The sequence below is a fragment of the Penicillium expansum genome, assembly GCF_000769745.1.
Source record: "Penicillium expansum strain MD-8 chromosome Unknown contig84, whole genome shotgun sequence".
In the NCBI taxonomy this organism is placed as follows: Eukaryota; Fungi; Ascomycota; class Eurotiomycetes; order Eurotiales; family Aspergillaceae; genus Penicillium; species Penicillium expansum.
In genome coordinates, this window is record NW_015971349.1 from 24,697 (window position 1) to 36,851 (window position 12,155).

General features: G+C 51.8%; 4 protein-coding genes across 4 annotated transcripts; 2 read left to right on the plus strand and 2 right to left on the minus strand.

Annotated features, from left to right (window-relative positions):
* Nucleotides 1-407: 407 nt before the first annotated feature.
* On the plus strand, nt 408-5,281 carry PEX2_030620 (uncharacterized protein; the record flags this gene model as incomplete). Its single annotated transcript, XM_016740337.1, has 4 exons — nt 408-451; nt 503-2,693; nt 2,939-4,318; nt 4,370-5,281. 4 exons carry the CDS (start codon nt 408-410, stop codon nt 5,279-5,281), a joined length of 4,527 nt encoding a protein of 1,508 aa, XP_016597509.1.
* Nucleotides 5,282-5,694: 413 nt separating this feature from the next.
* Nucleotides 5,695-6,902, plus strand: PEX2_030630 (isopenicillin N synthase family dioxygenase; the record flags this gene model as incomplete). The annotated part of the gene is made up of 4 exons (XM_016740338.1): nt 5,695-5,731; nt 5,788-5,970; nt 6,044-6,418; nt 6,487-6,902. 4 exons carry the CDS (start codon nt 5,695-5,697, stop codon nt 6,900-6,902), a joined length of 1,011 nt encoding a protein of 336 aa, XP_016597510.1.
* Nucleotides 6,903-6,976: 74 nt separating this feature from the next.
* On the minus strand, nt 6,977-8,209 carry PEX2_030640 (putative pectin methylesterase; the record flags this gene model as incomplete). The annotated part of the gene is made up of 2 exons (XM_016740339.1): nt 6,977-7,525; nt 7,595-8,209. The coding sequence occupies 2 exons, from the start codon at nt 8,207-8,209 to the stop codon at nt 6,977-6,979; spliced, it is 1,164 nt and encodes a 387-aa protein (XP_016597511.1).
* A 766-nt stretch (nt 8,210-8,975) lies between these two features.
* Nucleotides 8,976-12,031, minus strand: PEX2_030650 (ATPase, P-type, K/Mg/Cd/Cu/Zn/Na/Ca/Na/H-transporter; the record flags this gene model as incomplete). Its single annotated transcript, XM_016740340.1, has 2 exons — nt 8,976-11,557; nt 11,632-12,031. The coding sequence occupies 2 exons, from the start codon at nt 12,029-12,031 to the stop codon at nt 8,976-8,978; spliced, it is 2,982 nt and encodes a 993-aa protein (XP_016597512.1).
* Between the last annotated feature and the right edge of the window lie 124 nt (nt 12,032-12,155).

A 12,155-nucleotide genomic window follows, 5' to 3' on the forward strand; every position in this document is an offset into this window, starting at 1 on the left:
CTTACATAAGCCCCGCACCGCCACCTAAATTTAGCCTCAACGTCGATAGATCAGGGGAAATCTACGGAGTAGCTCGTTTCATGATTCTAATATTCATTGTCTTGATTCTCTTTATTTGATATACAAAGTAGTTGGCTTGATCTTCTTGTATTCTTTTGTGGATACACGTCATTCTTGTACACTAATCTTGTTTCCTCCAATTATCCCAACCCATTTGATCGGTGCCTTGCCCAACTTGGCCCAAATCGCCACCTTCGTCCTTACACACTATCGCTAAGGGAACTGTGCTGTTCATCTTCTCATTTTAACTCTTACAACTTGCTCTTATCCAAACCCATTGGAGATCACCAGGCAACAGTCGATGCTGGTAATCGAGCTTGCCTCGGTCCCTTAATCCTGTTCCCCTGATGGCAGACCCCACCCAATCGCATGGCCTTGGAGCCCAGAAACTGTAAGACTATCTATCCAAATCCAGTCGCACAAATACTGAGACCTGCTTTAGCCCTTCCCCGCCAATTGTTCGCAGTCCGCTCTCGTCGGGCAGCGGTAGCGGAACCCCGATCTCATTCCAAACAAACGTGAATCGCTCCAAAACAAAGCGCTGGGTGGAAGCGAAACAATATTCTTATGATGGAGGTGACTGGGGTAGTGACGATGATGAAGAGGAGGAAGAGGAGGCGCCTCCCGCAGTATCTCGGCCTCCCTATCTCTCCCGCAACACTGGCAGTTCGACCGAGTTGTCCTCAAGGCGTTTGTCTAGCATCGGGTACGGAGCCGGAGGCAGTGATTCGAATTTAGTCGATGGGAAAGGTAGGAACCTTAGTGGAGGAGACCAGAAGACCCTTCCATTTGTAAGGCCGGCCGACCTATATAAGCGCATGCGCGAGGAGAAAGCGGCACAGCAGTCTTCTATCACTGGTAGCAATGATCCTAAGCCAGACGGGCTTGGAGTTCCACCTCCAACAGACCAGCAGGGCCCTCCTTCGGGTCTACCGGAAGTCAAGCGCATATCTAGCTTTGGTACCGATTTCCTGGGTGGTGCAGACTCCAACCCGCCAATGGATAGCTCTGCATCCCAGGAACCCTCTTTGCACCACAACCCCTCGTCGGGATTCAGATCAGTAGTGAACCAGGCCTTCGATGTCCCAGAAACTCCACAATCCACTACCACTAGTGTCGCGCGATCGAACAGCGATGGCACTTCGACGATCAGCCCTATCATGGGCGCTCGGACTATGACTGATGAAAGAACACCCACCATTCTCGAAGAACCGAGTGAGTCGAGCACCCCGAAGGCAACTGCGAATGCGATTCCAGGGTTTAACCCTGGTCATCGCCGAGACCTGAGCCTTCCTAGTTCGGACAACAGCCCTTCGAGAAAACCTCAAGTCACAGACCAGGACACCCCAACAGCGGGCCGTGCAGAATTGTCCTCCATTCCTCTACTCCCGACTCTCTCACCAGAATCGCCTGATGGGGACATATCTCCTCAGAAGCCATCGATGCAACCATACAACAACGGGCAGGATATGCCTGCCCCTCTTAAATTCGGAAGTGCATCGGGCCCTGACTCCTTCCATGGCGAAATCCCCACCATCATGGGAGCCGAAGAATCGCCACAGAATGCCGACAATGATCGCTTGAGGGAAGAGATTATCCGATCATTAAGTCGGGAAACGACCCCCATGGAGGACCCGGAGCCAACCAACCAACCTCAGTCGCAGGCACCCGCTGAGTTCTTCCCGCATCAGTCTATTGTTTCTGAAAGCCACCCAGACTGGACTAGCCCGCCACCTTTAGCACCTCGAGACCCTTATGCGACCAGTCAAGGCGCAGCTGGTAACTCTTCATCCACGGTCATTGATCAGCCAAAGAAGCCCAAGTTGGAAAGACGGTTCTCATGGGAATCCTCCGATTCGTCAGAACCAGAGCCGCCTCAAATGCCCGGCAGCTATTCATCGCCCCCTCCTCTAGCCACATCGTTATCTATGCAAGAGCCTGAGCCTATACATGAGGAGGCCGCCCCATTGGTGTCGGACGTGTCGCACGACCCGCTTGCTTCCGAAGATGAAGGGGCCGTTACCCAGCGTGCTGTGGAAAAGCCTCGTCTTTCGATTGTTCCACCTATCCCTGAGAACATCAAACCACCGGAGCAAGTCATGGGACCAGGAGCTACTCCACCTCCGCAACGGGTCGTCTCCAACGCCGGCAGCTTATCCCTCGATGAATCCAAACTTTTGGGCTTCCGTGATATTCTCGGTATCACATCTATCAACCAGCGTATCAAGTCTTTTGAACACACCCGTGACCAGTTCGCCACCATTGACACTGGTTTGAGTCATTGGTTACAGTTCACGGTTCACGATCACCCCGAGCATGCCGACGTTGTCCAACAGAGCCAGAATCTCTCTCCTACCGTGCCACCGTCAGATGCTTCCCGCAGCAGATTCCCTAAGTTGGGTGGTGCTCTTTCCAATATCGGTTCCTTGAATGACGGTACTCCGACCGGCGCCACTCATATCAGACGCCCGTCGGGCCATATCGGCACCGTGATGAACAAGGATAAAGTCGGGGAGAAAGGAAAGGAGCTCCTCCACACTGCGGGAGCGTTTAGTGGTAAGGCAACTGGGGCAGCCAAGGGGCTGTTTGCCAAGGGCAGAAGCAGGTTCCGACCCAGTGGAGGTTCTGAGAAGGTAGATGCCTGATTTTTCTTCTTCTGAGCGAGTTGTTTACTTGAATAAGCACGGTCGAGGCCGTCGCTTTCATGTTTCCCATTTGATATCTCTGCATTGCTTCACTTTGGATACCACCATGTAATTCCGAGCCTTTTTTTGGCATTGAGCTCTAGAATGAGACACGATTGATGCATTCGCCATTTTTCTACAATCTAACACCCCCGCCCTTATTTGTTTATATTCTGATGTTGGTAATGTTGTAGGTTCAGTCAACTCCAAGTGCGTCTCGCCGCAGCTTTCAGTTCTCATTCCCTTCAGGGTCAGGTGAAGCGTCTGGTAACTCTTCTCTACGAAACTCTGTCACCCTTGGCAGTCTGCCGATCTTCAAATCTGAGCGAGCTGAGCTCATATCCGATTCTAACCCACCGGCCAGTTTTTGTCTAGATCATCCACAGGATGAACACAATGCCGGTAAACGTGTCAAGCCGACCAAATCGGGGAATGACTACCCGTCGCACAATGGTGTTGGCGAAACAACTGTGCAACCGAAACAACTCTCATCTTCCAACGGTGTCCCTCCTAAGCGTGAAGTTCCGGGAAAGTCTGCCTTTGCTGGGGATCTCGAGCAGGAGATGATAGCCGCGCTTGGTCTTTCGCCCACTGATCCTCATCCTCAAAGGGCGGCAAGTACCCCGATGGTGTTGAATGCATTTAGCCAGGTAAACGGCGGGAAACGGCAAGTTACAGCGCCACTGCCACAACCAAAAAGCACGACTGGCAATCAATCCGATGCTGAAGCGCCGGTGAACAAAGCTGCTATCGCAAAAAAGAGTTTGCCAATCATTCCTGATGAGCCTTTCCACGTCTCTTTTCCGGCTGTGAACAGCCAGAGACATCAGTCAAGCAAGTCTACACCGGAGATTGTTATTCCGTCAATCCGTCCAGTGCTTAACGAAGGTCCTAAGGCTCCTTCGCCTCCTCCTAAGGATAACGATAATGGGCTGGCACCTAGCCAAGGTCATAGACGCCATCCCTCTGTCTCCACACTCGGAGTTGATGAGCAGCCCGGACGTACATCTAACGAGGAACTCGACAGAGATCCCCCTTCTCCATTGCAGGAGACAGCAGACGAGGGAACACCAGAACCCTGGTATAAAAGCAAGATTGAGCATCCTATGGATGACGCTTCCAGCGGCTCTCAATCATCTGCTCGAGTGAAGAGAAGGTCCTTCATACCTTTCTATCCATCAGGGTCGTCAGAGTCCACAAGCTCTGCCGAAGTCCTCGAATCCAAAAGAAAATCGATCAGTGGCCTACCTCCATCTGCTCCAGATTTCCGTAGCCCCTTGAGAAACGAAGTCAGATATTCGCCGGGAACCCGAAGCAGTATGCTAAGTTTCGGTAGCTTTGGAAAGCAGAGCACTAACGGCAAAGGGACTCGTCCGTCTACACCTGCTAACGGTCTCTCGCAACCTTCGGAATCGGGGTCTCCTGGAGAGAATGGGGAGTCTACTATTGGAAAGCTCAAGGAGTTCGGGAGACGACGACGCGCTTCGGTGGGAGATCTCCTCTCTGGCATTCAAATACAAGGGCCTCAGGCGCCCCCGGTAGGTCAGCGGAAACGAACATTCAGCAGGATTAGCGTATGTCGACTCTGGACTGTTCTTTTGATTTTTCTTTTCTGACTCGAACAGGTACTATTTGGCCGGCAAGACTCTCAAGATCCTGCGACAAAACCGACCAACCACACAAGGTCTGCCTCAGAGCAACTGCATCACAAATATCTGCCGAAACGCCCGTCGACAAATGGAACTATAGATACTACTAGCAGTTTCGCTGCACAAGATGAACCCCCGGTCCTCAGCAATCTGTTTGAACAAAAGCCTTTGCCAACTCAGCCCCCTCACCCTAGGGCACCTCCACCACCACCACCGAGCGACACAAAACCTCTACCTCGCGATACTCATCAACGTGCAAGTATATCACTTCCACCCACCTCGCCATCCAACTCCCTAGCGACTGGTCGATTTTACTCGCAGCTTCAGTCTGGATCCATGAAAGAAGCCCCAGCCGCCTCTCGCCATCTCAGCCAGCCTCTCTCAGGTCATTCCTGGTCACCGTCTCCCATGTCCTTCCTCAAGAATAGAGCTACAGATCCACTGTCCCCGCTGGAGCAATTACAAGACAACCAGATACATGAACTGCAGGAAGAGGGGCATGAGGAGCACAAGGATCGCGTGCTTAGGGAGGGCCTTCGACACGAACTATATGGGGAGATACCTGAGGCTAAGCAGAACCACCTGGGACAACAACATGAATTACAAGGCGATCTCAAACAACAGAGCCTAGCTCCTCAGCTCAGTATTCGATCCCGAAAGCCAGTGGGTTCAGACTCGACATTCCCAGCCTCCGAGAACCACGCATCCCGCAACATCGCCGTCTCAACCGCCTCCGCGCATCCCCACCGCAGTGAGAACGAGGCCCGGGTAGTCAACTACCCGCCTCAGCCAGTAGAGCTTGCCATCACCGCGGACGACTCCAGTGAGGAGATCGTCATGTCCCCCACATCCTATCCGGGGCAGGAGTGGACGCCCATGCATTTGTAGCATGTTTGATTAGAGCGCATATGATACCCACTATTTCTTTTGTGGTGTTCTTTTGACCCCGGAGTTGTATTTGTATGCTTTTTCTTTTTTACTACACATACGTGTACCCTAATGTTCGAATATTTGTTCTCTTTTCATATATCAACATCTCTCTTTAACTTTGGCATCTCTTTAATAATTTGATCATGTTCATCAGACATACCAGAACCTTCTACGGTACCCTTTTAAGGGTTTCATGACAAGTCCTACAAATCCTTCCAGTGATTGCACAGTACATGTACATCACAACATCGGAGAGTTCCTGAGTGGCCGAGATAACGAATTCCCCGCATTTACGAAGATATCAGATCATACAACCCATATATAAGACTATAATCCCATCTGATACAATTAACTACTGCCCTACCTTCAAGATGAACCCTAACGAACCCCCAATCATAGATTTCACCCGTAAGCGCCTCAAGAATCCTATCCTATACTCCAAGAATACCTAACTCTCTCAACAGCCTTCTACGCCAACAATTCAACCAAAGAAGACCTCATCCACCAAATCCGACAAGCATGTAAACAATTTGGCTTCTTTCAGCTAATCAACCACCCCATCCCAACCGAACTACAAACCGCAGTCCTACAACACTCAAACGAATTCTTCAGCCTCCCCTTAGAAACAAAAGAGAAATACAACCAAGGTAGTACACCCCGCTTCTCTATCTTCCCTCTCCATCAATAGCAAAAATGAACATACATAACTAACTCCTAAAGCCACCGGCAGCTTCAACCGCGGATACGAGCGCCTCCGCTCCCAAAATTTCGAAAAACGCACAAAAGGCGATCTCAAAGAAGGCTTCTATCTCGGAAAAGACCTCCCCCTCGACGATGAATACGTGATCCAACGACGCTTCGGCCAGGGTCCGAATAAGTATCCCTCCGAAGTCACCGACGCGAAAGGTTTCCGTCGCGTCATGGACGAGTACCACGACGCCATGATCGAGCTTGCTGTAGCAATCATGGAAGTTCTCGCGCGCACGTTGGGTCTAAATGAGGGTGTTTTCGGGGATTTCTGTGATCACCCCGTTTCCATTCTTAGACTACTTCATTATCCGCCTCAGGAGGCTGATGCGTCGGGTCTTGAGAGAGGTTAGTGATGCAAACGAGAAACCTGTGTTAGAATGCGCATGTGTCAACATGAACTAAGGTGTGTCTAGGAATCGGCGCGCATACAGACTTCGGCGCTATCACCATGCTCCTGCAGGATGATACGGGCGGGTTGCAGGTGTGGAATAACCTCTCGTCTGAATGGGTCGATGTCACTCCTGTTCCTGGGGCTTATGTTGTTAATCTGGGGAATATGATGATGCGCTGGACGAATAATCGCTACTTATCGAATCTGCACCGGGTTATTAATACCAGTGGCAAAGAGCGCTTTAGTGTTCCGTTTTTCTTCTCTGGGAATCCGAACTACACTATCCGGTGTCTTCCTGGCTGTGAGGATCCAGAGGAGGGAGCTAAATACCCCCCGATTACCGTTCATGAATGGATGGTTGGAAGATATGCGGATACCTATGGGACTTCGGAGGGGAAGGCTATTGGAGAAATGCGGCAGGAGCCTGGGGATGTGTGATGCGATTAAGAGTAAGAATAAAATATGAAGTGCTAGTATGAAGTACTAGTATCTCACTGCAAGACTCATCCAACTTAATTCCCCTTAACAACCCCCCAATCAACCCACTCCGTATCCCCAAAAACCTTCTGCGGAGTACTATACGCCTCATAGCCCTCCCATCCAAGAACAGAAGTAACACCACCCTCAATACGAGCAGTCTCATTAACCCCAGGCCCGTAGACTTGATACTCCGCCATAAGTGTAACGCCCTTCTCGAACCTCCCGACACCACTAATAACCCAATTGATATACCCCTGTGGATCAATACTACCATCTTCATAAGAGCGCGCAAAGATAGACCGGTGCTGGCTATTCCACGGCCGACCGAGCGCACACGCGCCCTTGATATCAGCCGCGATGGAGGTGTTCGCGGCACGCACACTGGAGTCAACAATGTACACACCGTACTTGTTCGGGGTTGTTGTGTTCGTGCCTTTCCAGGCGGTTATACCGCCGCCGCAGCCGCGGAGTTGTAGCGCGCTAGATTGGATCCAGGCTGTGCCGAAGCCGTAGAGGAAGTCGGTTTGGCCGGCTAGGATACTTTCGTAGAAGTAGGCGTTGCCGAGTTTGCCTATGTAGACCTGTGGAAGTGTAAGTTAGTGGTTTGTGTTGGTTGGTTGGTGAGAATAGTGCGAATGGGATGAACCCACAGTATCCTGGTACGAATAAAACCCGCAATAATAAAACCCTCCATTAGCGCGACTGAAACTCAGCGCATGCGCCGGTCCATCAGAGTACTCCGCCCAGGTATTATCAAAGTCAACATTATATACCCGGAAATCTTTATTTCCGAACGGCGTATCAGCGGGCACGGGATATCCCGTTGTGCCGGAGCCCGTGAGACTCGCTTCGAGTGTGGGTGCTACAACCAGCACGCTGGAGAAGACATTGTCGATGTTTCCGGTGCTGTCCCTGTTGCCGGCGGCCCAGGTGATGCGCACGCGGTTTCGGGTTGCGTCTTTCGGGGAGGTTGTTTGGCCCAGAATGGTTATTGGGCCTGAGCGGGTTATGTTTACTTGCTCGGTGTAGGTGCCTTCTAGGATAAGGATTGTTTGTGGGGTTGCATCGTCAGGGAGGGAGTTTATGGCGGATTGGATGGTTGTGTGGGAGGCACGTTTGGAAGTTGGGCTGACGATGAGGGTTCCTGGTGGACAGTGGGTTCCGGTGGATTGGCAGGTTTGTCGGGAGATGTGGTTAATGGCGATGGTGTTCGCTCCTACGGTGTGGAGGAGGAGACCCAGCAGGGGGAGGATGGATGGGAGCATCTTGTTTGTGGGTGGATTCTTACTTCTGATGGGTACGGTCTATGGTGATTTTACTTTTCTTTTATGGAGCATTTGGAGAAGGGGCTTGTATGGAGGTCACAGCAAGTTGCGGCAGACGGAAAATTAGGAGATTCATCCTGCGTGAGCAAAGGCTAGTGCCAAGATGGGTTAGAAGTTGAGTGCATTGTGGTATTTCTCTATACTTCGTGCATACTGGGAAAAGAGAGGGGCCTCGCGGGGAAAAGCTTGTCCCCACGAAATGAAAATTCATCCGGGGAAAAAGTATGGGGACGGAGAATTGACTTCCACCTGTGAGCGTTGGAGGTTGGGGAAGAGGCTGTGCAGCAAAGGTAGATCAACAAGGGTGGTCAGGGGTAGACAAGAACATGCAAAAAGAGTGAAGACTTATGAGGAGTAGAAGACTAGAAGACTAGAATGTTACAATGTTACAATGGAATTACAAGGAGCAGAAATGATTAGAATCCCTTAGATTGACTAAGTGCCACTATTAACGACATACATACACGTAGAGAATAAAAACATGACTCTAGCAACTCGAAAGCAAACCACAGCCAAGGGGTAAATGAAACACACAAAGTCTATAATACGGGTAAAAGGAAGCGAAAAAAGTCGGACGACTTTTCTGACTCCCACGGCATGCATGTTCAAGTAGGTGGCACGGCAAAATTTGCGGGTAATCGCAGGGAGATAAAGAAATTAGACCTCGAATCAGTAACGAGTTGCAAAAAAGCTAATAAACGAGCATTTACTCGTTGTCCTCGATCTCCTCGGCGCGGGCACCGAGAGTGTAACGAGTCTTTCCTTCCGAGTCGTGCTCCATCTCGATAGCAAGCTTGGAAAGGTGGGCGATCATGTTCTCGATCTTGGTGTCGGCCTTGGAGCGGGTCTTGCGGCCAAGGTTGTCGAGACCGGGAACAATGGTCAGGAGGTAGTACACAACGGCGATGATGACAGTCACACCGATAGAGTAGGCCCAGATGACAACAACGGTGACAATGTCAACATCGTTGTTCTTGGAGAATCCAGGGCCAGCGGGGTCACGGGGAGAGGTCTGCTTCCAGTCGGGTGCGAGCCAGCCGAAGACACAGAACAGGGTGGCGAGGACATCGACGATGAAGATGGCAATAACCAACTGCCACGAGGGCCAGGTCTTTCCACCACGAGTAACGAAGATGAGCCAGTTCTCAGTCAGAGCAATCTCAAGGAAGAGAATCTCCTGGGGAGAACCGAAGTTCTGGATGATACCACCGTTCTCGAGGAAGAGAGTGGCACGGATGATCCAGGTGGCGGCAGCGAGCAACAATCCAAGAACGACGGAGATAACCCAGATCTTAGGCAACTGCCACTCGACGGGGCGGGCCTCGAAGTGAGCGTTATCGTAAGCAACGGCAATGGTGGCAAGATCAGCGAACAAGGCGATGAAGACAATCAGGGAAGAGTCGATAGTCTCGTTGATAATGATCATGGAGGTAACCAGGTAGATCTCGAGGTGGAGACACAGGGCAATACGGTACTGAATGTAAGCCTTCATACGCTGGAAAATCTGGCGGGCAAGCTTGATAGCATCAACGATGGTGGAGAGACCGGGGGCGAGGAAGACAATATCGGCGGCAGCCTGGGCAGCCTCAGTGGAACCCTCGACAGCGATACCACAATCAGCCTTCTTGAGAGAGGGAGCATCGTTGACACCGTCACCAGTCATGGCAGTCAAGTGACCACGCTGCTGGAGCATCTCAACGACCTGGTACTTGTGCTCGGGGAAAACCTCAGCGAAACCATCAGCCTTCTCGACAAGGTCGTGCTGGGCGGAACCAGCGAGACCACCGTGGATCAAACGCTCAGAGTTGTAAACCTTGGTACCGAGAGCAAGCATCTTGCAAGTCTCCTTAGCAATAGAGATAGCATCACCAGTAAGCATCTTGACGGAGAGACCGAGAACCTGGGCCTCAGCGATGGTGTGGGCGGTATCCTCACGGGGGGGATCGAACATGGGGTACATGCCCAGAAGCTGCCAGGGCTCACCCTCCTTCTGGACGGCGACACCAAGGGAACGGAAACCACGGCGAGCGAACTCAGTGACCTTCTCACGGTAGAGCTTGGCCTCCTCGGGGGAGCAGTCAGACATGTTGAGGATAGCCTTGGGGGCACCCTTGGCACAAATGTAACGGACACCATCGCAGGTACAGACAGTGGTGATACGCTTGGAGACGGGATCGAAGGGAGTGTACTTCTCGGTGATCCAGTTGCGGGAGAGGATCTCACGGGCCTTGGGGTAACGACGGAGAGTGAGGACGGTAACCTTATCGATGGGGTCGAGGTTCTTGATGTTGTGGGAAGAGGCAATAGCAGCGACGGCCATCATCCAGTTGACATCAACACCCTCAGAGACGTAGGGCTCACGGATGGAGAGCTGGTTGGCAGTGAGAGTACCGGTCTTGTCAGAGCAGAGAATATCGACACCAGCGAGGGACTCGATGGCAGTGAGCTTCTGGACAATAGCCTTCTGCTCGGCGAGGTAGGCGGCACCGACAGCGAGAGTGGTGGTAGTGACAACGGGGAGACCGACGGGAACACCGATAATCAGAAGAATCAAAGTGTAGTGGAGCAGGTTGTTGTCGTTATCCTCGGGGGTAGCGATCTTCAAGTGACGGAAGAAACCACCAATCCAGGCAGCGAGAATCCAGAACATGACGAGAACGAGCAGGGAGGTACCGATGTTGTCCATGACAGCCTTGAAGTGACCGGAGTCCTTGGCACCCTGGACAAGGGCGGCAGTCTTACCGACGAAAGAGTGACGGGCAGTAGCAGTGACAATACCGTAGGCCTTGCCACGCTTGCAACCGGTGGTGTAGTAACAGACATCAGCCATGTACTTGTCGACAGCGAGAGATTCACCAGTGATAGCGGACTGATCACAAGCAATGAGAGAGACACCCTGGTGGGTCTCACCCTCATCATCGTCATCGTCACCGTGCTTCTCCTTGAGGTCGTCGGAAGTGGCGTTGGCGAGGTACTCCTTGTAGTTGTCGAACATCTCGGGCTTGGAGTAGTCACAGATCAGGCGGACATCGGCAGGGATAACGGTACCCTCCTCGACGATAACAATATCACCAGCAACGAGCTCACGGGCGAGAATCTCCTCCTCCTGGCCGTTACGGACAACGATAGCACGCATAGCGATATCACCCTTGAGAGAAGCAACGACATCGGCAGCCTGCTTCTCCTGGTACCAACCAACGAGAGCGTTAAGCAAAAGAATACCACAGATAACACCAAGATCGATCCAGTCACGCAGACCGGCAGCGAGGAGGACAGCAAGCTCCATAACTATTGAGTGAAAGATCGCGTTAGTAAACCAATTGGCACAAGACGCGTCAATTGGGATTGTCCAAGCCACTTACCATAGAGAATAGGACCACGGAAGTAACCAATGAACTGAAGGAAGATGTTGGTCTTCTCAGTAACAAGCTCGTTCCAGCCGGTCTTCTTGCGACGAGGCTCAATGTCGCTGGAGCTCAGACCAGCGCGGAGATCGGTCTCGAGCCAGTCATCGGGGGTAATGAAACCATCCTGGACACCACCGGCGCCACCACCACCGAACTTCCACCAGGGCGCCTTCTTCTCAGAGCCAGTGCTCAGAGCAGCAGCGCTGGAAGTGGAACCACGACGGTTGGTCTGGGCAGTCGAGATGTACCGGTTGAGAGCAGAGTACTCGTCCAGATTGCTCTCTTCACCAGCCTCACGGGTGTGACGCTCACCATTTTCGACGTCAACAGCATAGGAAATTCTCCGCTCCGCCATTGTTGTTGATTCGGCTCACACAGCCTTGGAACCCAACGATATGAGTGAAAACAACGAAATGACGATATGACAGAGTCGGAACAGATCCTATGTAAAGAGAGAAGAAGGAGAAAAGCAAGACAGG